The sequence below is a fragment of the Bombus affinis genome, chromosome 3, assembly GCF_024516045.1.
Source record: "Bombus affinis isolate iyBomAffi1 chromosome 3, iyBomAffi1.2, whole genome shotgun sequence".
NCBI lineage: Eukaryota > Metazoa > Arthropoda > Insecta > Hymenoptera > Apidae > Bombus > Bombus affinis.
Genome location: NC_066346.1, coordinates 16934998 through 16960372, shown reverse-complemented (window position 1 = coordinate 16960372; position 25375 = coordinate 16934998). Strand labels below are relative to the sequence as shown.

The window sequence follows — 25375 nt, the reverse complement described above, 5'->3', positions numbered from 1 at the left end:
CGCGAATCCGCGCGAGCCTATCCGGCTCAACAGGTTCCCTCGTTTCACTCTCTTTTCCCGCGAGTTTCGTGCGACTCGCCGTAAAAAGGGAGCAGCTTGCAAATCGAATACGCGATGCTTCGACCGACCAACGCATACGCGCAGACTATCTACATAGAAAAAGCATATAGATGGAATAGCGTAGCGAAGTCGCTCGATAGAAATTCGATAACTCGGACGGAGCTTCGTTGCAAATGTTACGACACGAATGAAGGAGAAGAGACTTGGAAGGAGGAAGGAGAACAGAAAAATGATATTCAGGGAGAAAGCGAAAAGCTGGCTGTTGGGACACGGCCAAACCACGAGGATATAGTCCGAGTTTACGAGTGAAAAGACGTCGCGGCGTATTATGGGAAAACCGTGCAGCTGGCCGAAAAGGGAAGTTGCATCTTCTTCCGCGAACTCGTTTGCAAGAAGAGCGAGCTGATAAGGCTGATAAGAACGCCGCGTCAGGAATTCGCGTTCCAGGCAAAGCGGATTTACTCGCGAATCGTCTGCACGGCCCTCTCTGACCTCGTCGGGTTTCCTCGTAACCCAAATAACGCGATTTCTATGGCTACTTCGCTTCGTTTAAAGGTCGTCGATGAGTAGCAAAAGCTTTACCCCTCCGGTATCGAACAAGGATAGAATTTTAAAAAAAAGACGAATCACGAATTTCATCAGCGATTGCGCTATTTTCGTCGCTCCGATTTTCTGCAATGAAACTAAAAAACTAAAAAATTCGCTCAACTTTATATTCCTAATAGACAGATGTGAGAAACGAGCGCATCGTATTATTAAAAATGCAATCCTTCTGAAGCGCGTAGCATCACTGCTGCGAAATTGCAACGACGTCGCTTCGCTCCGTACAGGTCTTTAATGCGACGCTTGGTCTCACGACAATTTATATTTGTCACGATCCTCCGCGAATAAATTTTCGTTTCTGACGTTCGTTGTTCGTCGACCGACCGATATCGTCCCGAATTGTGGCCTCCCCAATCGAGAGAGCCACAAGCTCTCTTTTCGTTATGCATATCATAACGAGGCTCAGCTCGCGAATTTCGATTCCCTTCTCCTTGTTGACGGTGATACGTTCTGTTGGTTTCGCGATCCTCGTTTGGCGCAGGAACGACGTTGACGGACGCGGCCGCATTTGATTTTCGCCGTGCACGGGCTACTCGATATCCGTGTGGGACGGGACGCGAAAGGGAAACGAGCCGCGGAATAACTCGACGCTACGCATTAGCCTGATTAAAAGCCAGCCAGGCTGGCATCGCTTGCGTTTAATGGCGCTTTCGGGGAGGGAGGGACAGATTGGTGATAGTTGCAGCGGCGCGTTTGCGTCTCTCTTCCTTCCGCTGATTTTCCTCGATAAACAAGCTCGGGTCTCGTTTCACGACTTCTTACGCGTCTCGAGCGCAGCGGCTCTGGTAATTTGGTTTTCAGGTTACGTCAGGCACAAAACGTCGCGTCGTGAACACGGGAAAAAAGGTGCGAGGAAAATACGCGGGATAAACCGACCGGAAACGTGACCCAGAACGGCTTGCAGGTTGATCGTGATTACGGCGAGCGCGTTTTCTTGAAATTAACGCCTTAATCGATAGAAAGTTGGTGTGAGCGATTCTCCGAGAAGTTATGAGATTCATAATGGAGGCTATTTCCATATCGCTTTCTCCTTTTTTCGGACTCGATACGCGGAATAGTTGCTACCGATGAGTCGGAACCAATCACCGTGCGAGGTCCGTTCATTCGCAATAATCTCGCGGACGACGAAAAAGCAGACTAGCCCATCGAGCCTCTCCATCGACGAAACGAATACTGAACAAACAGACCTGCGAGTTTAGAGGGTTTCGTTTTGCGAGCACGGTTAACCGTTAATCCAAGCCTCGGTGAAATCGACGCGGCCGGTCAGAAAGCGATATCATCGAATGGAAAACAAAAAAAAAAAAAAAAAAAAAAGAAGGAATGAAAAAGCAAATGGAAAAAAGAAAAGGGAAAAGCGATTGCCTGGAAAAATCGGGCCGCCTCGCACACCGAGCGACGATTTGGTCGAGCGGAACGGGTCGAGAGGAACGCGTTCGAGGGTCACTGTATTTCAACGCGACAACCACGAGAATCGAGGCCGCCACGCTGCATGGAAAACGGCCCGCGTCCACGAAAATTCGCAGGCCGTTACTCCCTCCAAGTTGGCAAAGGCGTTAGGCGGTTAAACGGTTAGCTGTGCCCCGCGCAATACGGTAAGTGCTAAATTAAATTCAGCGGAACGAGCGAGCGGCCGCACGTATTACGGCGCGCTGAATCGGGACTGGGACGCCGCCGGTCGACGGAACCGAGTGGGGAGAAAAAAAAATATATAATGTATATATATCACATAAAGGATAGAGGCAAGCGGGGATCTCGGTTCTCGGCGGCTTTTCCGAGGACAAAAGGAAGAAAAAAATACGCGGGAGCTCGGTGAGCACGGATTTCGCCGCCGCGCAGAAATTAGTTTTCCCGTTAATTGGACCGAGGGTACGCGAAGTCTTCATCCCGCGTAATTGGATTCGTATACGCGTATCTCTCGTGTTCCTTTCGCGGCTAAAGCCGGTCTCGTTGTCCGATTTCAGCCTCGTTTGCGCTCTCACGTGATTCGCCACCGCCTTTGTGCGAGTCATTGGCTTCGATCGAAGAAGCTTCGAACGTTTCGTGGAATAGTTTATACCTAGCCGAGCTATACGCCACGTGTAGAGACTATAGACATAATCGGAGGAGGCCGCAAAGGCGAGCACGATGGCAGATTCATTCTCCATCCAGCGGTTATCCGTCAGGCTTCCGTTCTACGCCGTCGTACCGTTAGGGCTGCTCGAATCTACCGTGCCCGATCGAACCACGTACATTACCAGTGATTTAAGTAGACCGATCGGGAAGCGACGGGGTTACTCTGGACGCATACAGCCAGCAGCGGGGCCAGGACTACGAAAATATCTGCTGGCCCGCAGCCAACTCACAGCCTCCGCCACCCTTTCGCGAGACAGTCTCACCTAGAGCCGGCGTGTATCGCGATATAGCAGCCAGACTACACGTATCGACTATTTATGGGTGCCCGCTCGTAGATTTATCGATACGAAGCGTATTTACGCGACCTCCTGGCCGAACAATCCTCGCCATTCGCTGCGAGTTCGCCTTCGATCGTCCTAGGAAAACCAACCAGAGCATCGTCATCGTCTTCTTGGACGAAACGATTCGCCAGCGGTGCGCAAAAACTTCGACGTACATTTCGTTATTATCGGTAGCGGGAGATCGGCCATGCCGCGAAGCGCGATGCGATCAAAAACCGGAGAAGGTTGCTCGATGAATGGGAAGGTTTTGCCTGGCGTTGGTCGATGATTTGGCTTGCGAGGTATCCGGCTCGTCCACGACCTCCGAGTATCGTCAATGATCGCGAACTGCTTGCTCGGCTACGACCCTCTCTGCACTCGTTCCTCCTCCCATCGGGGGTTGCTTTCAGCGGCTGCGAAAGGGCCAAGCTTACGCGTTCTAGAGTTACGCCGCATCGCACCATGGTACGCTACCGCGACTCGAGCATCACGCGATTCCGCAATCATACGACGTGGGTAGGGTAACATGCACCCGTGGGCTTATCGGCGGCCGCAAAGTGAAATTATTCCTGGTGAACCCTTGTCGCCGATACGCGCTCGTGTCGCGAGGGGAGGCCAGCCCGCACGACACCCTGCGCCGCTGCGCCTTTTCGTCCGCCCGTTACTTTTCTCCCGTCGTACTTTCGAATATTCGAATTTTACCCCGCCGTACCTCGAGAGTCGAACCATTTCTCGACTTTCTCCTACCTTTCACCCCCATTCCCCCTCTCCGTTCCCTATTTTCCTTCGTGACCGTATTCGCGGCAACTTGGAAGCTCTTTTCGACGAACTAGCGTACACAAGCGCCGTCGCGCCGGTCACCGTGGAGGCAGGAGCGTGCAAACGCCAGCCGGAAGAAGGTTTTTCGCTGCTCGTTAGCGCGTATCGATTTTCCCCCGATGCTCCGTTAGAATTTTACCGGACACGCGTCCCGTGCATTAAACTAATGTATGGTCACAGAGTTAAAGCGAGAAAGTAGGAGCGAAGCTGCTTGGATCCCTTTTGGCCGCGTATTACGAAGCGGGCACTTCCATGATCGAGTTCGAGACGGTAACGAGGGGATGGAACGGTGATCCGCGAGATAACTCCAGCTGCCTGTAGACGGTAATTAAGTGTCTTTCGCGACGGGGCAGTTTCGCGGATCTATTCGTCGAGTGGACGTAAATTACAGGGCTGAACGAGCGCAAGGAGAAAAGAATGAGACGTCGAAACGGATCGTATATCCGATATCGTGCAAAACCAAGCTCGTGGAAGGTGTTAAGTCGGACATTGAAAGTCGGGAGACAGGGAGAGCGGACCGACGTTTCAGATGAACGGAAACAGACGGCGAACTGCGTTATCTCGTTAGCTCGTTTCGTCGAAACTGTCTCGCGCGAACGACCGCGAAAGCTCGCTAATAATATCGTCGTAAAGAAGAAGTTGGTCGCAAGAGATGGATGCACGGATTTCGCGAAATTTGCTGATCTCCGCGGAGGAGAACAATCGAAGACAAAAGAAACTACATAGCTCGCTCGAACGATCCTTTTTTGCGAGAGAATCACCGGAGTATCGGACGATGTGCACGAGATTCGAAAGGATCGGGATAATCTGAGACTGGAAAAACGTTCTTGGCTCGTTGCAGCGCGTTCTACGCCTTGTTCACTCGGTGAAACGCGTTCGAGGGGAAGCGTGTTCGCGATTGCGCGGCGCCCGGCAAATACCGTGGAACGATATTATTCGCGGCGGCGCTATTTTTTCAACGAACCACGTGAAAAAACGTTCGCGTAGCTGCGGGCTAATGCGATTACGAGGCGGGCTAGAAACGAGCGAACGGCCGAGTTAAATTTACCCGCGAAATTCCGGCGAAAGCCGAATAGATATCCGTCCACTCGACCGTCCTTGGATATTCCGCCGCGTTTCGTTACCAGCTAACTCTCATCTCGCATCTCGCATTCGTTTCGCGAGGCGACTAGGCGAAACGACCGGAACGAACAAAAAAGAGAGGAAAAGATCGACGCGTGGTCGTGGTCGTCGTCGGTTAAGAAGCGATAAGTTTCACGGCACCCCGGAGAATCGGTGTTTCTCGAAGGCTGCGTGGCGCAGCTCGCCATTAAGGATATTCCGATATTATGCAAATGCGCGTATAAGCGCAGCCAAGAGGTCGTCCGCCGCTCTTTCCCTACGGTCTTTCCGTTTCGAATATTTCGAGAGCTACGTGCGCGCTATCGTGGTTACGTCGCGACCGTGATTCTTCCGCCTGCACGGCTTCCACGCCGTCTACTATGCGACAGCCGGCCGCGACGTTTCCAATCGGATTTCGATTTCGAGTCAGCTTCTTCCATGTCCACCGTTCGTTTCGTCGCACACGTTCCAGTCGCCTGGACACCGTCTGAAAGAAGATCGCGCGTTCTTCGCTCGAGCTTCGTCCGTCGTTCGCCGTCTCTCAAAATTTTCAAATCGCGTTAGAATCTACGAACGGAGTTCTTTCTGAGGCGCTAACGAACGGTAAAGGGACTCACGCGCCAGTAAGGTAGTCGAATGTTCATCTTCGATTAAGACACAGAAACGGGGTCACGGGATGAAAAACGAAAGAAGAGGAACAGGTCACGGGTGATTCGGTGGAACGGTTTTTCAAGGAAAACGGTCGGTTTCTCTCCCGTCAGTGGCGAGGTGGGAGCCCCTGTGCACTGGGGAAGAACGATTGGCGTTTGCACGCGGTTCAGTGACCCTGGTTCAATCTCCAGGCAAATTGAATTCTTTTTAAAGATCAAAGACTACGATATACCTATAAGCGACGCGGCTAAGCTCCGCCACAGGACGTAGCCTCCCTTCGCGTTATCGACTTATACATAGCCAGGAATTCGTTTTTCTTGCGAAACGGCCGCTCCATCCTCCCTCGGCCGAGAATCCGACTCGCGCCGCTTCCAAGGGGCTTACTATTAAAAAATGCCAGAAAGCATCGTTTCCGCTTTTTTTCCATTCGACTCGCTGAAATTCCATCGCTCGATCGCTTTTCACTCTTTTTCGAAATCTATTCAACGGCGTAAACAGTCTCTCGTCTTCGACGTTTAACTCGGTGACGCGTTAACACACCGACGACAGGACGCGAAATACAGAGAGAAAAAAGAGGAAAGAGAAAAAAACGAACGACCCTCGACTTCGCGCGTTTCCTCCAGTGCCATTAACCCAAACGGGCCGTTCTCACGAGCTGCTCGTCGAGTGCGTCGATTACGTCGCATCGCGACTCGTGTACTCGATCCTCCTATCCGTCGAAACGGATGTAATCGTGGACAAGCCAGACGAACTAGCCTGGTGTTTCCACCGATCGCGCGCGCACGAGCTCCGCCGAGATTTACGAGATCCGAGGGATAACCGGCAGCTTCTTGGCTCGGTTCCCGGATATAAATTACACGGCCGTCGCTTTGCATTCGTGTTTTTTCGTCGCAGGGCAAGCTTCGGAAAATCGGCGAGCACCGTGAGTTCGCGTTCGCCATTCCGGTTTGCGTTCGCGGCCGATCGAGAGAAGCGGCGCGCGTGGCGAGCCGACGTTGGCGCGTTCCAAGCGTTTCGTGCGTTCGTTCGGCTTCGGTTGACCCGAATCCGCGCGACGGTGCTCGCGGCCGGTTTTGCGATCCACGGTAGCAGTCTGGGTACCGTAACTTCCATCGAGGTCATCGTTCGTGTATCGTACATAGGGACGGCTCGGTGTCGCGACGCGATTCGTGAACATGTCGAGTGCGAAATAGTCGAGGAAACATCGGGGGGTGGGTGGGGACAGAAAGAGCGAGAGCAGGAAGAGAACGGAAATAAGAGAACGAGGAGGAGGCGCGACGGAAGAAAGAGAGAGAGAGAGGGAGTGAGAGAGAAACGGTAGAGTTTTGTTTTTAGGAATTACGAGGTAGCGCGTTTGTAACGGCGCGGACCGGCTGACGGAGAATGGCCGGCACGTTTTCAATTAAGCCCATAATTACGAATTCGATGGGAATATGCCCGGTATATGTGTGGCGCGTGCACGCTCGTCGACGTAATTAGAGCCTCGATATTTATGCCCGAGCATTAACCGTTCCGTCCTTTCGCGATGCTTTCCGGTCCGCTTCGATGCACTCGCGGTATCGGGATACGCGGCGCTTCGTATCGTAGACACGAGGGCTCGTTCGATTTAATACCAAATTCTACCCGTATGTCGGTCTTCTCTCTTCTTTTTTATCCGTTTCTTTCTATTTTCTCGTTTATCGGGTTTCACGGTGACGTAAACGGCACGGGTCGAACGCAAATACTCGTCCCTTGACGACGATGACTAGGACGACGAGCGAACGTGCGACGGCAAAACGCGCGGCTGGTACGCGCAACATCTGTCGAGCACGTGAAACGCGTTACCCAATGATATATGTTAGGAACCGAAAGCTAAAACGTTTTCGTGCCTCTTTCGGAACGTAGAAACGCCGCGATACACAGAGAGCATCGGTAAAGACGCGTATACGCCGGGGATCGATCGTACTTTCAACTAGTGCGGATGTCTCCGAGAACTTGTTAAACCGACTCGAATTACGTAGACGGAGAACTTAGAATGCTACTGCCTGTATAAACCCATTAAGGATCGGAAACGCGTAACCGAGCGCTCGCGTCTTGTGCGCCCGTTTTCCTATCAGCCAAAACCTCCATTTCCCATTCCAGCCCAAAGGAACAAGCTTTCCTCTCCCTTCTCTTCCATCCGTCCTTCCTGATTCTCTCTCTCTCTCTCTCTCTCTTTTTCCCTTTGCCTTGCAGCTCATCCGTGATCCGCGACGCGTACGCACGCTGTCCTCAACGAGAAAAGCTGGTGCTCGTGACAGAACCTCGGGATTTCCAGAGGAGAGCTTCTCCGCTGTATCGTCGTCGTCGACAACGATCGCGATACACCGAGGAAATTCCATCCGCGTTGCGGCGCATAGTTCTTAGAAACCGCGTAAGGCGAAACCATCAGCCTTGGCTACGCTCGAAGGAGATCGCGTCGTGGTGTAACTTTAATTCCTCTATTATCCCGCATTGCCCCGTTAGACGATATTACCTATGCAGCGACGCTCGCAGGTACCCTCTGTACGCCATTCACCGATTCCCCGTTTCTGCAATCCGCGTGCGTCGTTTTCGTTTTCCACAAGAGGCACCGACTAATGGACGAACGCGCGCCTTTCTTTCGTCTTAGAACCAAGCGGCGACAAATAGAATCAGTGTTGGTGGCTTATCTGGTATCGCACACGAGGGACAAACGACTCTTGTACCTCCTCCCGTCTTCGCTCGAGCAACATGCGGAAGCAAGCCGTTTCCCCGCGAATCTGCAGCGGAGAACGCGAATAGATAAACCGCGCGTAAACGTTGCAAGAAAATTTCTTAACAGAGGGAAACGAGATAGCGTCCCTCGGTCTCGCAGACGGTGGGGGCTTTACGAGGTGGCTTCGCGTAGCCGGCTAACTAGCCGTGCAATTATCCGTGACAATAGCCGTGCGTCGTGGCAAACCGTGGCATTGCAACCAGTCTCCGGCTACCACCGTCGCCGCTGCCTCCGCTGCCTCCGTCGAGCTCCCTGTTCCTTTTTCTCTTCCCGTAAACCGGTAATGGAACGGACGCGCAGCCGCAACGGTTAGCCTCTATCTTGCCGATTCCAGATTGAATTGCTTTTCTGGTTGCCATTTGCCCCCGCTTCCTGCCTCGTGGCTCCTGCTCCCCTACAGGGTCGTCTGTGCGCGGTCTGCGACGCCCGAAACGAGCCGACCACCATCGAGCGAACTCTCTTTTATCTATTCTATTTCGCTCGTTTACCATCTCTACCACGGTATCAACCATGTACCACTCGAACGTCTGTCGTGCGTTGCTCTCGCGAGCCAAGGCCGCGATTCGTTAACTAGAAACAACCTCTCGCTGATCCACGATGCGATACACGCGAGCCGAGGGGACGCGGGAAACGGTTCCACAAGCTCGTCCGTAACGATACGAAATGCATATTAATGCCACGAGCAGCACCCGCGAATGCCGCCAGAAACAAGCTTTTGCTCCGACCTCTCTTTTCCGTGCTGCTCGCTTTTTTCAAACTTTTTCCACCGGACCCGCCACTGGCTTCCTTTTTACGCTCCACCCTTTTCCCGTTCCACGTCGGACAGGCCTTGCCACTTCTGCCGGGCGCTTCACCTCTAATTTCGTGCAACTTCCGCGATGTTTCTCGTCGAGACCACGGCAGCGCTCGCCGTTTTTCGGTGGTTTAGCCTCTGGACATCGTTAGCAGCGCGGAGAGTCAGGTGATCGCGGAAGATACGTCTCGTTTCTGGGCTTAGTCGAAAGTTCGACGAACAGTTTAGCGAGTGTGACAACAGCGCGCGAGCTCGCGAAAACTGATATACGATATACGGAGCTTAGAAAAAGGCCAGGGAGAGGCCGTACGGTAAACACGGAAGACCCGCAGAAGACGGTACGGGAAAATAAATGTCGAGGCAGCGAGAACGGTGACAGAGGATAGGTGGGTGGAGAATGGCGGGGTCGGAAAGTAGCTCGGTTCTTTTTGCCTTTATTCGCCAGTTCGTTTACGTTGCCACGATTAGAATTAACCTTTCTTTTTCTTTCCCTGCCAGGGAAAAAAGTTTCCGGGAACGCTCTCAAAGGACGTCGGCTGACGTCGACTCGAAGCGACCGGTTGCCCGAGAGATTTGGAGCGCGTACCTTATCGATCAGCCACCGATCGTTTAAATCCAGTTACCGCTATCTTTGTAACGGCTGCGAACTCTTTTTCGAGTCGGACTGAAAGACCGAATTGAGACGTGGGAAACGAGGTCGCCCTTTAAACGCCCGGCTAAACGTCTCCCAGGGATTTTTGCGAGACGGCGTGGTTCCCTCCGATTATCCGGTAACGCGTGTCCTCGACGATCTCGGCTAAAAGGATCGACGTCTCTCTTTGAACGGGCGAGCCACCCTTTATGGAAACGATCGGTAATTTCCATAATTGTTTGCGTCCGACTGTTTTCGTAACGAGGGTTCGGTTTCTTTGAACAAAGTCGCGGGGGAGGAATCGTTAAATTAAGAGCATCGCTCGTAGAGGGAGAAAACGAAAGGGGAGACTAGGATGCAAGGCGAAATAACAAAGTTTAGCTTAATCCCCGGTATAATCTGCCAACAAGTACGTTTACCGGAGCTGGTAATCTAACGAAGAGTCCATTGTCAGTTAGTTGACATAAACGTCTCTGCCGAGATATCGAATTATGCCCTGCCCCGATCCCGCGTCGCGCTAAATCTCCGCTGTGTGATGTTTGGACGTCAATCCGCGTGTGCACGTACGCCGAACCGGAAGAGAGTTTAAAGCTCGTTGGAAAACCCATACTTCCGACCGACTACGTGCCCGATAACGATATTATGTCGCGTGTTTCGTTGGACGACGTTTTAAAAAGATTACCGATTTTAACTGTAACGATTAGTTTCTGCGTTAACGGAGCAGAATATCGTATTAATACACCCGAATGGAACATTGAATTTCGAATCTTCAATCTGATTATTAATTTTGCAAGCTGCGTATTACTAACATTACCATTATTATCGTACATGCCGGGTCTGGTTAACGATTATTCGAAAAACATCGGATGATTGTTTTCGTGGAAAGTATTGCTTCATCGTTCTTCTGTTAACCCACACAGTTGCAACCAGACGGTGATTATTCGTCGATGCGAAAGTGGAATCCTGTCTCTTCGTTGGAACCGGATAATAACTCGTAATTTTATGCATATAATATCGGTGGTTCGCCTTATTGATTCGCGGCGAATACATCGAGAGACCGAGGAAGGCTAGTACGTGTTCCATTTGTTCGTCTAACGTCGATCGTACGACCGAACACGACAGACGAAGACAGAATACCGTTCCGCTGCGGCAAGACGTTGGAATCGGGACGAGCAACGTCGAGTAAATGTCTGCCGTAGTCGATCGTGACGGGTGGATGGGTCGCCCGGAACGAGTCGATTAGGGTGAAACCGTGTTTCTTAAGCGGCACGGAAGACCGGTTCAACAGGGTGGAAGATCATGTTGGAATGGGACAAAAACCGGCCCGGATAAGTTTGTTCTTGCTAGAGAAGTTTACCTTTCGTTAAGTCGGAGTGGCCGCCACAGTTTTAGGAGAGGGAGACACCGGAGTATCTAGTTAGCCGGCGATCAAGTCGTTCGCTCGAGTGACCCTCCTTCTTCGCAGAAGCACGCGGAAGCTTCATCTCGGGACGATTAACGCGTTTTCATCCGATATCCACGGCTGACTCCTCAATTTCCGTTTCCGTCTCTCTGTCCTCCGCGAATTATAGTTTCTACCTCGTTTGTACACCATATGGAGAGAGAGAGAGAGAGAGAGAGAAAGAAACGGAGAACGTGCTCGAAGGGGAACATTCGAGGAAAGACAGGAAGGACGTCGGAGCTGACGGGCGAAAAACGAGTGAAAAATATCGAGTCGGGCACAATGGCCCCGAATCTCGGATAAAATAGGATAAGATATCCCTGGCCTCATAGTCGAGGTGCGTCTTGGCGAATCGGTGGACGGTGAGATCGAGAGTAGCGGGGGCGAAGTTATACGGCAGGATTACGAGATTGCCACCAGGGGATTACGAGGATAGCTCCCGGAACGTCCAATCTCAAGGATAAACACTTTCCTACGTTCTTGCTCTCTCTCTCTCTCGTCGCCTCTTGAGGCCTTGGAGACACGAGCATTCGCGGAAGCTCCGCCCGATTCTCCGCTTCCTCTCCCCCTTTTCCTCGTCGAGTTTACGGAAGACGTAGGGAAGCGCCATGTCCTCCGCCTTATTGAGAGAACGACACGCACTCGGAACTTTTCTCGTGCTTCACCCGCCACTATCAACCTCTCTCTGCCTCACACTCGAACTCACACCCTCCGGCATAGGGTCGAGCAGAGGCGTGAACCGTCTCTTGTTCGTATTCTTCTCGTCTATCGGAAAAGTTGATGGAAGAACAAAGGTGAAGAAGCGGAGGAAGAAGGGCAAGTAGTAGAAGTAGAAGTAGAAGAAGAAGAAGAAGTCTTAACGACTCGACCGGAGGAAATCGAGAACGACGCGATCGGACGGATTGGAGCGCAACGGAAAGTCGCGACCGCGAGACAGGCCGCGAATACCTCGATAAACGAGAACAAAGGGTCCGAACGGCAGCTATATCCTCGAGCTATTCGACAGAACTAGTTTTATCGAGCTTACTCGGCTCGTTCGTATGTCGCGGTGTGCCGCTTCGAACGGTTCGCCGCGTCGATATTGCCCGCCCGGTTCGGGACGGTTGCCTCGTCGTCGTCTTCCTACGCTGGCTGCGCTGGCTCCTCGCGTCCACGTCTTCTTTTTCCTCTCTTTTTCTCGTCGTACCCACGTCCCCGCGCGCTCCACCCTTCCACGCCCACGCCACTCTTTTAATCCGCGTTCGCGATCGTTTTTTCCTCCCGCTCGCAAGGAAAAGCCGGGATAAACTTCTTTGGCGGGTGGATGTGCTCGAGCATAACGATCCTTCGCTCGCCTCGGACGCGAGGCAACATTGCAGCTCATTTTTTCGCAGAGTTCGCGCGCAACAACACCCCGATGAGAAAAGCTCGTCGGAAAGTTTCCTAGCGCCTCACGATGGAGTAACGTGAGCTCCCGCTGAAATTTACGCGAAACCACCGTCCGCGGTACGTTGCTTTATAAAAACGAGCTGCCTCGACCGATGATATCGCGCGAGGCTACCCGCCAGACGCACGACTAGGAAAAGTTCAGGACCAGTGCTTGGACTTAGGAGACGGAGCTGTGGTGGTATTAGACGGGTTTACAACGGAGCCGAGTAGTAACTGGCCTAGTAAGTTGTGCCGTTACTCGACCATAAACACCCGGATTGCGTAACTATGCGAATGCAATGCCCATAAATAAGGAGCTCACGGTGAAAGAACAAGCGTGAACGAACCAGGCGCGTCGAACACGATCTCTCTTACGTATCGAGCAAACTCGCGATCCACTATATGTACTTTCGTTTCTTTCTTGGAAGCCGAAAACCGACGCAGGCCTACTTGGCGGCGAGCGATCGTGCTCGAACACAGTGGCTCGTGTTGTTCGTTCGATTCCTGGAATAGAATCGCGGTTGAAAAGAGAAGTTCCTCGCTCGCAGCCTCTAGAATTCTTCTCAAACCGCATTGGCAGAGATCACGGGGTGGCTCGATGATCGGCAAGCTTAGCGTTATTGGCCGCGACCCTATCGATCGAGCGGGTCAACGCTCGTAATAGCCGAGTGTCGATGGTGGTGCGCGGGGAACAATTAGTCGAGGTAGACTTTTCACGAGGACTCTGTTCGATAGTATTCCATAAGGCTGCAATTGGGGAGCTAAGAACCGGCCGTTTAACCGCTATTAGAGCTCCCGGTGTGCTGGCAAGCAAATACCGGTGTTCTCACTACCGTTGGATCGAGAAACTTTCGTTCGTCGAGAAAGACCGAGTATCGTCGACGAGATATTTGCGTTCTCGTTCAATCTCGACGGACATCGGTATCACGGTGTTTCCGGTAGACGCCAAAGTTCTTCGTCGTGATTCGCGATGCTCGCCCAAGTGCTGGCGATCGGATAGGAAATTACAGAACAGGAAAAGGTGGGACGAGGAATTCAGCGAAAGTAACGCGCATCGATTAGCCCGTTTAAAGCCAAAACGAAAAGATCGGACGGAATTGAGTCACGCGTACCACCAACAACGAGAGGCACTGCCAGTGCGGGACTCGAGAGTAGTCGAGAGTGCTAAAGGTATATTCCGTCGGCTGGAAGGTCTCCGGAGGAACGGAGGTACAGGAGGGAAACGGCAAAAAGAGCGTAGAGGAGAAACAGAAGCGAAGAGAAAGAGGCATAGGTTAGGAACAAAACGGAGAGAAAGAGAAAGGCTAGAGACAGGAAGGGGGCGGGTAAACGGAGAGGAAAGGAGAGGGAGGGAGACAGTAGGTAACGGCGGGTAGGAGCGGCAACCGGCTCGACTGGAATCCAATGGCGCAAAGCCAAGAATTTTCAGTTTTCGTCAGGAATTTTCCGTCTCGAGCCAGGCTTTGCTCTGTACGCTCGCAAAAACATCGGGGAACTGGCCTGGTGGAGGACCGGAGCCAGAGAAACGAACAACGGAGACGCGGACAAAAACTGCAACCTCGGAGAAGCCGGGGAAAAATGGTTTCCAAAGTTGTCGTCCAGAGAGGAAGAAGAAGCAGCAACGGGCCACGGACTTGCACTATATAGCGCGCATTTTCCTGCATGCAAAAAAGTGGTCCGTCAAAAAAATACGTCAGCGAGAAATTCATCCTCGTTCGTTTAAAAGCGTGATGGAACGAGAGTGCCTGTATTTGGAGCACGAATACGCTGCTTCTCCGCGCTTTTCCTCTGCCTTCTTAGTCGACCGAACCTGCGTTCTTTCCCGTTCGACGTGAGAAGCGATTCACTCGGAAAATTCAGGGCAACTCGTGACGCATTGTGCTCGGTGATCGTGCGATTCCTACCATGCTACCATGCAACGAAGGAACTCGAGGTGAACGACGCGACGATTTCGAAGGTCGCTGGATTTAAGCATGATTCGAGATTTCTCGCCAGGCTGGATTGGAAAGATCTATGCAGGCAGAATCAAGATCGATCGCCTATAAGTTCGAAGGTATCGCTTCCTTTAATATCCTCGTGTGGAATCTTTGTCATTTAGCAAACATTTCCTTAAGCATTGTAAATAGAAGAGGACGATCATGCCGAGCGACAAAGTTAAGCATAGCGATCTCGTATAATCTGGCAATTACCTCGTACGATTAAATTTACCTCCAACCTCGACGATTAATTACTCACAGACGTTGAATTACTCCGACAGTTAACCAACAGTTGGCTTAATCCCGTTCGATTCCACGTAAACGGGCAAACAAAAAAGAGGCTTCCTCGGACTAATGATACGATACTATGACCTCGATCGATGGATCGGTGCGGCTCTCGCCCGAAGCCCTTTAAATCGCTCCGTTTGCGAACCGCGCTCAGCGCTACTCACTAGCGGGCAATTTAATTCGGAAAACTCGGCTGCTACGCCAATGAGAGAGAAGTGGGACCGGTGTGACTGGTTCGCAGATGCGAGACCCTCGGTTCTCCACGCACCTCGTCGCACGTATACACGCACGCAACAGCCTGCGATCGTTCCACTCGTTCCTCGCCGCGTTTCCTCCGCGTCAAGGAAATCCCGGATAACGGTCGATCTTCAGTGCCATCGATTTCGCGCGTACTTGCTTACGTCGTCCCAATATCGCGAATTCTCCCCCCCCCTCTTTGTCTCTTCTTCGGTTCTTATTTCGCCACTCAATCGAGAGCCGATCTTAATATTTACTGGATTTCGATTTCATGCCACGAGGCACGACCGAATAACGTTAGAAATCGCGTTAGCTCGAATCGCTGGCGGCTGATTCATAGCAGAACACGCGTCAAAGAGTGTGACGTAACGTAGCAAATCCGCGAATAGCTGGTTAATCGCGCGACGACGCGTCCGCTATCCGCTTTCTTCCTCGTTCCTCCTCGCCACTGTTTTTCTCTCTTGCATTCGTGCACGAGGGCGCGCGCACAAACGCACGCGGAAAACGTGCCGGAAATCCGTGCAACAGGTGCCGCCGGCGAACTGCGAACTTCTCGCACAGTTTCGCAGAGTACCGGGGTACAGTTTCGGGAGCGGAGGAACGGTCGCGATAAGGAATAGTTGAACGCGGTGCGTGGCGTTTTCCAATCGGGAAATCGATCGTTGGACGTGGCTCGCGTGCGGTCAGAGATGTTTCAGCGATAACGTTGCTCCGCGAGGAAGAGAAAGACGAAAAATCGGAGACTATGTAGGCAGGCGAGCTTCTCGACGCGTTCCTCGATGATAAATCGTCGCGCGAGGTGCCATGTATTCTCGTGTCATCGCGTCGAGACAGGCTACCGAACTCGTGAACTACTTCTTTTCCCTCCCGAAACTATGTTTTTTCCTTTTTTCTCTTTCCACCACTCGATCACAGCGTGTCTCTAAACAGATTTACGAGCGACACATCGGCCACGGCTCGTTTTAAAAATGCACTTTGTTGTTTGAAGTTTGTACAAAGTTGTACAAAGTTCGCTGTGGTACGCTTGGCTTCGAACAAAACAGTTGAGTTAGGTAATATCCTCTGGAATAGAGTCAGCGTTTCGTTTCGTTATCGAGAGAATCGTTGCGAGTCGTTCGAGCTATAGCATGAGTTTCTTCGTTCGATCGCGTGGCGTTTGGTTAATGCGAATCTCGTGTCACGATTAGCTGGCTCCGATGGCTTTTTCACGGCTAACGAGCAACGAGAGAAACAGAATAGCTCTGATCACTGCTTCGCCTATACGCCGCGCCGAAGCTACTCGCCTTGCACGCTATCTATCGTTAATTGCGATACCTTCCCTGTTTTCCAATGATAATAATAATAATAATAACAGTAGCAACAACGATAAAACAATCGAGCGACGTGAATCGAAAGGCTTCGACCGTGTAAGTATCCGTACGCGGAAACGATCTGGATTTTTCCCAGCCCCGATTGTCCTAGCCTGTTCGTTGTTTCTCCCGTTCGTCGGAGGGGAAACGCGAGTTCGTTACGCTCGTAAACCCTGCTGGTGCTCGTTACTTTTCCGGCAGTCCGTCAAAACAACGGCGTGCCAACAACAACCACCGGTCCTGACGTCGAGATCGTTTAGATCGCTCGGTCACGTTCGACCACTCTCCACCGAGGAAAAAATGCTGTGAAGGGGACACAAAGGAAACCTTCGGAGCAGTGGGCTCTCTAAGCACGCAGCCACACAGGCACGTAGGCACGCAGCAGTGCGGAGATACGCGCGCTACGTACATTACGCATACACACGGCTCGTACGCGGTGCGTGTTGCGCGTAGTAACGCGCACAGAGGACACGTGATACGCTCTCCAATGTATCCCACGCTCCTTCGCTGTTGGGAGTTGGAAGACGACGTCAAGTCCCTCGATGTACGCGCACATACCATGGATGTGTGTAGAAAAGTACGTTGTTTTACGGAAGGACGAGTTGCGAATCCCGTGGCGTGCGTCACGACGTCGCGTTGCACGTTCGACGGAAGTTTCGATGAGACCGAGGGGGTGATCGAGAGGCGACGGTGTTATAGAAAAAAGCAATCATGGAAAGATAAACGAGGCGGGAAATGTGGTAAGCAATACCACCAGGCATAATAAACCTAGCATGGTGCGACCCCTTATCGCAGGTCGAATGAAAGCCGCTGTTATCGCTCTGACTCAACACGCCCAGACTTTGACTCCCGCCTAAGAACACTAGAGCAGAGATTTTCTCTTTCAAGTGGATCGCTCAACACCATTTAATTGTCCTGACTTTATTATCGAAGTATCTCTACCTATAATTCCCTTCGTTTAGATCGCGCATCCTGTTGACTGTTTTTCCCAAGATCTCTCTCTCTCTCTCTCTCTCTCTCTCCAGGAACATCATCGAGATCATTTTATTTGGGGGCGATAGTAGAGTAGGTCGTCTTTTCGCGGAAACGTGACCTTGTTTCGCGTCGTGGACTCGCCGTGGTAAGACGCATCTCGAGCCAGTTACGTATACTACCGTGTCTCGTTTTTGTCGCGCCTACGGCCACCGAGTTTATGTATAAAGAGCATCGATCGAACAACGCCAATCAAAGAGAATTTTGACGGTGTTCTGTGTGGAAGCTGTTCTGGTATCTGGCGTACCGTGACGCGAACAGGGTTAAATTTAGCTTCGATCTTCTCTTAGGAAACGTTGAACCCAAGACCTTTCCGTCCTCCTCTTCTCTCGTTCTGGTCCGTTCGGTGTTCCTGCCGTCTGTTGGTTCGGTTGGCCGGTCGCTTTCGCTCCGCGGCCCTCCGATCGCCCTAGGGGTCCGTCGCGGTTCGTCTACAAATATAAGCCGTAACCAGGGTTCGTGATTTGCGCGGTTTTCGTTCCAAAACAGCAGCCACTGTTATTTCTACCGAGTAACAGAGCGCCCTGGCCACTGCGATATCCGGTCTCTAGACGAGTTTTAACGAGGTGGCACGTGTTCTTTCTTATCGGCTTCGCGTCCCCCCGTTCCACCTTCCCTTCGGTTCTCCGCTCATAGTTTACATTTCTTTCTCATTTCGTAAACGACGGTTTCGACTACGGTCGGCGCGCGTGTAGATGACTCGCCGCCCCCCCACTGCATCTCATTTCTGACACGTTCGCCGCGCGCCCCATTTTTTCCGCCCTCGCCTTGGCTCGTCGTTTAACGCAACGTCGAACAGTACACAGTATGTGGCGCTCGTTCGCCAAGACAGTATCCAGGAATGCTCTTGACGTTGTACGTGCGATAAGCGCTCTCTCAACCTCTCCCAACTCGACGAGAGAAAAAGAAGTTTTTGTCGCCGATCCGGCCGCCATATCTGCGGCCACGAAATGAAAGAGCCTCTTGTTACACGCTGCCATTCTCGGGGCCATGCGGTTTTACTCAGCCTCTCCTCTCTCGCGCCACCCGTCTTGCATGACCTCTTCCAGTGCCTTCGACCACGTCGTCGTTTTTCTTTTTCCACGCTAACGCCCGAACCGGGACACCGACCGTTCCTTCCACAGTACTTACATATGTCCGCGTACATACATTCACGGCCGTGAAACGGGTCCACCCGATATCGGTATCAGCCTAGCGGTATACGCGTCTTGTACGCACAACCTCGCGTGTTCATTGCATCGTGTAAACTCCGGCGACGCTGCAACCTCGTATTTGTTCGAGCAGAAAGCGGCTACCCGTGTCGGCGATGGACGAACGCCGCTCGAGAATCAGGAATTCCAAGGTCGGCGAAAGGCGGGGACGGTAGTGTTCAGGGAAAGCGACTACGCGACAGTCGTATTCACGGGCGTGGGTGGACGCGTTCTATATACCTCACGGTATTTCTCCAAAGATACTTACCTTCGGAGCTGCACGTAAGTAGCTTCCACGCCGTTGCAATGCGCGAACCGAGGGAGAAGTCAGATACGACCAAGCTGGCCAGTTTAGCGCCTGGACCGAGCTCTATCCTATTGCAGAGACGAGACAAAGGAATGGTACCGGCTTAGGAAATATCGAGTCCCTGCTAATGGAGGCTTATCCTCTATGAGATTTGCGACAGGTTTTCGACTTTGCCTTGGTTACTCTTTTGAACCGTGCGACTAATAGAGCCTGTAATCTAGGCTTCAATTAGACCTTGAAAGAGTTCAATAGGCACTCGAAGCATCGTTTGAAGCGAAGAATAATAGAGTAGCGGTAGAGCGATGTAAAGGGCTAAGCTGTTCGAAGGAGGAAGGAGTTCCGGGAACGGGAACGTCCCGCGAGAGTTTGTCGAGAGCCACGATTTATGGAACGGATAAACAAGAACAGTCCGTTTCTACAATTACGTTCGAGCGTCATCGATCAACACGTCGCGAGATACTCCTTATCGAGACGTCAAGGAGACCTCTGGAACCAATTCGACGTATACATATAATATGCCGTGTCGTCGCTCGTCTGTCGAACGAAATGACCCGCGCGTCATCGTGAATTCGGACGACGTGCTTGTCGTAGCTAGTCGAGTCGATCGAGTTTGATCGTGGAACAAAGGCTGGCGCCGATAATGCACGTGCTAGAATGGTAACGGTAAGAAAGTCGAGCAGAGAGCGGAGAGGCATTGCTGAGCCTGAGGCACGGTATCGGGGCCTGATGTAGGCGACGTTGCCAACTCTGGCAAAGGTAGAGGCCCCGACGGTGTTGCGAGATCACGGAGGCGACGTTGTCGGACGGTTTGGAAGGTTGGTGGAAGGTAGAGGTGGCGGGCGAGCGCAGTGCCGGGAGAGCGTCAGGTAAGACGCGGCAGAGAGGGAGAATGGTTCTGAAAGGCAAAAAAGGAAAGAAGAGGGAGGAGGTGGAGGAAGAAAAAGAAGACGCAGCAGAGGGCTTAACAGAGGGTGAACGAGAGGGGGGGGGAGAGAGGTTCTCGTCGTCGAACGTAAGCGTAGAAAAGAAGCTGGCAGTGTTCGAGGGAAGCGTTTGGCGCGGAGGGCACGAGAGATGGAGAAGGGGTCGGAGCTCTCGGTCACCGGCACGACCGTAGGACGTAACCGCGGCCCGGCGGTGTTGCCGCTTCCTAGTAATTCCTGGGCTGCCGCTTTCGGGTCCGAGTCCGAGTCCGGGCTGTTGCTTCTTGGCAGAGAGATCTCTTCACGATTCTCGTTTCTCGGTTCGGGGACCATCTGCTCGGCCTCCGGGCTTTGAATCTTTAATGGTTCGCGTGACTGGACGTGGCGGCCACGAGATGCTGTGCGAGGCTCGGCTGCCCTCTTTGCCACCATACTTCGTCGTTGTTACTTGCCTTTTCCTCTCTCTCTCTCTCTCTCTCTTTCTCTATTTTTCTCTCTCTCTCTCTCTCTCTCTGGGCTCTCCGTTAACCTTGCTTGAAACTCCAGGCCGGACAGATCTCGCGCACACGAAGACTCACGATTCGGTCGTTTCGATCTACTAGATTTAGTACGATCGAGCGTCGGTTTTACGAGCGCGAATGGAAAGAAGCAACGCCATCGATCGAATCCAATGGCGCAGACGACGGCACTCGAGACGTTTACAACGTGTTGAGAATGACACAGGGTTTAATCGCGCGCTTTTAATCAATGGGTGAAAAGTTGGAGAAGCCGCGGGGCTGACGCGAGCCACCCGGAATCGTTCGAATCGAGGCGCAATTATCGCGGCCGCAATTATTTCGACGATTCCGCCGGGCTTATTCCGCTGACCGTTCCTCGTCGAGTCGCAGGATGGAAGGTTCGTTAACGGCTCGCGAACGGCAATCGTTACTGTTTAATTAAGCGCATTTTTGACGCGTCTCGCGTGCAAACTTCGACCCGACCGTTTACCATTCACCGCTCGCCCGATTTTTCAAACCGAACCGAAAACCGATCGTTTCCCCTTGGTTGAGTCCTCCGCCTTTCATCCGAATCGAGACCCGCTTCTTTGCGGCCTCTCTCGTCCTCGAGACCCGTCTTCGATTTCATTTCGTACTCCTTCTCATCCTTCGCATCTTCCCTTCGATCGCGTTCAGCGCTCCTCTTACGGTTTGTGAACGTGAACGAGCGCGGGTGTGGGAAACGTGGATTTTCACGCGGGCCATATGTCCGCGCACCTTTCGTCCAACGCATCCTTCGACTATCAGAACGATGGGAATATTTATCCCTAGGAAAATAGAGAATTCCGCAAGATGGAAGGAGCAGCTGGCCGAAAGTAAGAGGCAGGTAGCATGGTAAATCGGGTGGAGAGGAGCGATCGTCGAGAAACGGACACCTGCTGCACCGAGGTGTCCTTCGACCGTCGAAAAACCACCGGTCGCGACCCTTCTCTTTTCGCGACCAACGTACCCTCTTGCTAAGATTCCTCGCGATTCCAGTTGAGGAGTAGTAGCCGCGAAGTTGATCCTTAAACAGGACGTTCATCCTCGTTAAATTCCTCGGTCGTCGTTCGTCGTTCCTAGCGGTTATTTCGAGAGAGAAAAAAATTGCGCGGGGGTCGGTAGCAGGCTCGCCGATGAAAAAGCTCAACGACAGACGGCCGTGCGAAGGTTTGGCAGCCCCTTGGGCCTAGCCCACGGCGGTAAGAACCACCTGCCGCATAGGTCGGTGGGGGCAAGCTGTTCTCGCGCCTCCAACCTTTTCTAACCATCGTCTTCTCTCTTCTCCTCAATGGCTTTACCTTATTCTGCCTCGTCTTCATCATGCCCTACGCGTTTCCCTCCGATCCTTTTTTCTCTATCCTCGTCGAACACGTTCGTTCGCCGTTCGTCTTCCGTCCAGCCGCTGCCACCTTGGCTACCATCGCCAGCATCATCATCACCACTAGCATCGCCACTACCATCACCACCTCCGACACCATCGTCCTATACATATATATCCATACGAATGAACGACGACCGGTTGTACGTTGCGCGCTGCGCTACGCGCGCACCAAACCGTAGTGGGGGACGCGGCGATCGGGGAGAAGCCGACCGGTGGGGGGTAGCGGCGATGCTACGCGACCCCAAGCTCAGTCCTCGCGCGACCCTCGTCGAGTGTGTTTGCGTGAATGTTAGTCGGTGTTGGAATTTTTTAACGCTCCTACGGATACGTTACCCTTGTAGTGTTCTTACTGAAAACGGACTGGTACGATATCCGAGGACAGAACAGTGTTTTTATTCGCATGTTGCAAGTTTTACATTCGTTTCGCCCTACACTTTCTCCATCTTGACACATTTTTCGATTTATTTTCGTCCCGTTGCCCTCGCTTCCTCGCTCGTCCCTTGCTATTTTTGCATCGACTGACCGTCTCGCGAAAACGACAGGGGAAAGTAAAGTTTCACGAACAGAAGGACAAAGCACGTAGGTGGCGATCGAGTATCGCAGGTTGGTGCGGTTGAACGAAGATCCGCGTACCGAAGGTGGTACGCGAGAACGCGTATAATACCTGCGAGTCTCACCAGCGGAACAAAGGAGTGCCTTAGGCCGGACGGTTGCAACGTGGCGTTTTGAAATCGCGCGCAAACCTTCCTTTTTTGTCCGTCCCGCGGACGGACGGATGCTCGCGATGGAAATCACCGTGCGAGCCTCGTCGTTCTCGGCGAACCTGCTGCAACGAACGTGCCGCTGTTGAGAAATCGCCTCGAGTGAGAAACCATCGAGCACCCAAGCGTCGGGCATCCGAGACGATGGGAGGATACTTTTTTGAGCCAGTGGATCGTGAAACAATTCGCGTGGGTCTACCATCCAGGTAGTCGTGATTCGTTCGAAAACGTCGATCGCATAGGAATTCGGGAAGAATCGCGACCGATGAAGCTTGCTGTTGTCTCCGTTTTACCGATTTCGACGAAGGGAGAGAGATACAGTGCGAAGAGAAGGTGCGAGAGTGAAACAACGAGTGATAGAATAGAACGAATATCGAGTTATGCGTGCAGTGGTTTGTTTGGTGGTTCGACGAGCGTGATCGAGAAGATCGATACGATCATCGATGCCGCGTGCTGGCAAAACTCGTGCACCGCCGTCGTTTCTCGGTGAAAGTCGTTGCAACGCGGAACTCTGTCCTCCAGTGCGAATGGAACCGCGCAATTTGCGTCTCTCGTTGTTCCGTTCCGCTCGAACCGTTCGTGGAATTCATTTTGACGATAGAATGGATAGGATTCGACTGCCGAGCATCATGGCAATTATTGTCGTTACCTTGCTGCTCCTGCATCCCGGTAAGTACATTCCCCGGAAACGAAAAAAACTCGTTTCTCGTTCGTAGCCTGCGTCGAGACTCGTCGACCCTAGTTCTCTCTTGATGAAAAAAAGGAAAAAGACGGTAGACTTTTTCCTAGCGAGAATCGTGTCATCGTGAATGACGAAACGGTTTTACAGCCGGCGAAGAAAACGATTGGAAAGAGAGCCCTTGCATGGCGTCGCGACTCTCGCGACGTGCCGTGTCGGTATGTCGCAGTTTGTAGCGAGTTTTGTTGCGCGTCCTTTTAACAAACCCGTTCTGGGCCGCGCTCGAGGCCGAGAAGGCCTCCTTTCGCCTGCTCGACCAATGAAAACTCTGCGCGCGATTTCAATCCTATCGACAAACGTTCGAACGTTCACGTATAGATCGAAGTACGGAAATATTCTTCTAGCTGACTACAAGTTACGATCTTGTGTGGAGGTATTTTTCGAAAATCCCAAGTATTGAGCCAACCGCGTTTGCGCATTTACATACGCGATACTAGAAGTTGCAAAAAACAAGTTCCAAGAATTAATTTTGTAAGCGAGCACCAGTTAGCGAAGAAAAATTCTAATTGGCTAACATGGCATCGTTGTATAGATCGTACTCTGTAGAGCCGACTGTAATGCCGCATCCACATTAACCAGAATTGTTGGCAAATAATTCCGCTATGTACGTGCTCATTGCGAATAGAAGTAGCACCGTGTTCACCGTTACAGTTCACGAACGGAATGTAAACAGATCCTTTGATGTACTTTTTCGTTCGCTGTTCGTTGACGAGTTCGACGTTTTTTCGTTGCACGTTGTGAACGTGGCATTACGAGCCACGTTTCTTCGTATTTCACGCTGTAAAGACACAAATTCGACGAAGCTGTGTCGATAGCGTAGTCATGGTAAATTCGTTAGGTATGCAGAACGCGGCTCGCTTAGGCAGCTTCCCGTTGGAGAAATACCGAACGACGCCGCGACGACGGTATTAGGCTTCGTGACGTAGCCGAACTGCCACAGGTGTCTCCGTGTATACGAGCGACGGGTTAACGCTACGGCTCGCCTTGCAGCTGCTTCTTCGTCGAATATAATATACGTTAGGTAACCGACGACACACCGATGGCAGCTCGTTACGATTCGTTCAACAACGCTCTTTCGATCGATTTTTCGACGATGCACCGTATATATACACTCGTTCACATTCCACGCGTGCTAGTAAAGATAGGGAAATACGTATACGTAGAGTCGGTAGAGAAGATAGAAGAAATCGAACGTCGCGTCAGTCTGATGGCACGTGAGCAAGAAAACGGTGCTATCGAAAAGTAAACAAGCCACGGCGAGAAACGCGGGGAGAGTTCGAAGGGAAAACGTAAACTGCGATGGGTCGATGAATAGCTAAGATAGGGGATAGAGGCAACGAAGAGGGATAGAACGGCGCGGATGGATTTATAGAGAGACAAGCAGACGTAAATATAGACTGGTGCATAGGTAGAGAAAAGATGGGTTGAGCAGCGAGTGGCAGCCGGACGGAACAGGTAAAGGTGAGAGAGGAAGGTTGAAAAGAGACGCACGCTGACATAACGTAGACTAAGGTGGTTAGAAGGAAAGGGGGAACGATCCTTTGGAACGAACGAACGAACGAACGAACGAAGAAACGAACGTCCAGTAGTGGTGGGGTTACAGTCGCGAACGAGGAGAATAAGAGGAAGAAGAAAGAGAGGTTTCGCGATATCAGCGAGAAGTCAAACCGGTGACTTTACCGTTACGCGACCCAATGACGAGACAGCGACGGATCGTTTGGCCGTCGCGACGCCTATCGTTTTGCATATACGTGGACGTTATATATCGGCGACGGTTAAAATTGCAAAACGATTCCCGCGTATAGGTTGGCTCGGCGACGACGAGCAGTATAAATCGTGCAAGCTCTGGCGCATAGAATATTAGACCGTTGGAGCGCGAGACGGAATTAGACGATGGGAAACGGTCGCGAGAAAATGCACACGCCGCGATGAAAAGAAAACGAGCGTCTATCGACGAAGAATATACAACGGCGTATAGGAG

General features: G+C 52.0%; 2 protein-coding genes across 4 annotated transcripts in view; one reads left to right on the top strand and one right to left on the bottom strand.

Annotated features, from left to right (window-relative positions):
- LOC126914430 (uncharacterized) overlaps nt 1-25375 on the bottom strand; it is a 74258-nt gene that overhangs the window by 38572 nt on the left and 10311 nt on the right. The gene's annotated exons all lie outside the window — the stretch shown is intronic.
- The window catches only part of LOC126914382 (hemicentin-1), a 35384-nt gene that overhangs the window by 954 nt on the left and 9055 nt on the right, over nt 1-25375 (top strand). The window contains exon 1 of one of the 3 annotated variants that reach the window (XM_050718261.1): nt 20027-23324. The exons of 1 other annotated variant lie outside the window; for it this stretch is intronic. In XM_050718261.1, coding sequence (XP_050574218.1) covers nt 23099-23324 — 226 coding nt within the window. In that variant the 5' untranslated portion in view covers nt 20027-23098. Of the gene's footprint in view, nt 1-20026; nt 23325-23365; nt 23768-25375 lie in introns of those variants that run through there. One more of the 3 variants, XM_050718263.1, reaches the window with a different exon arrangement.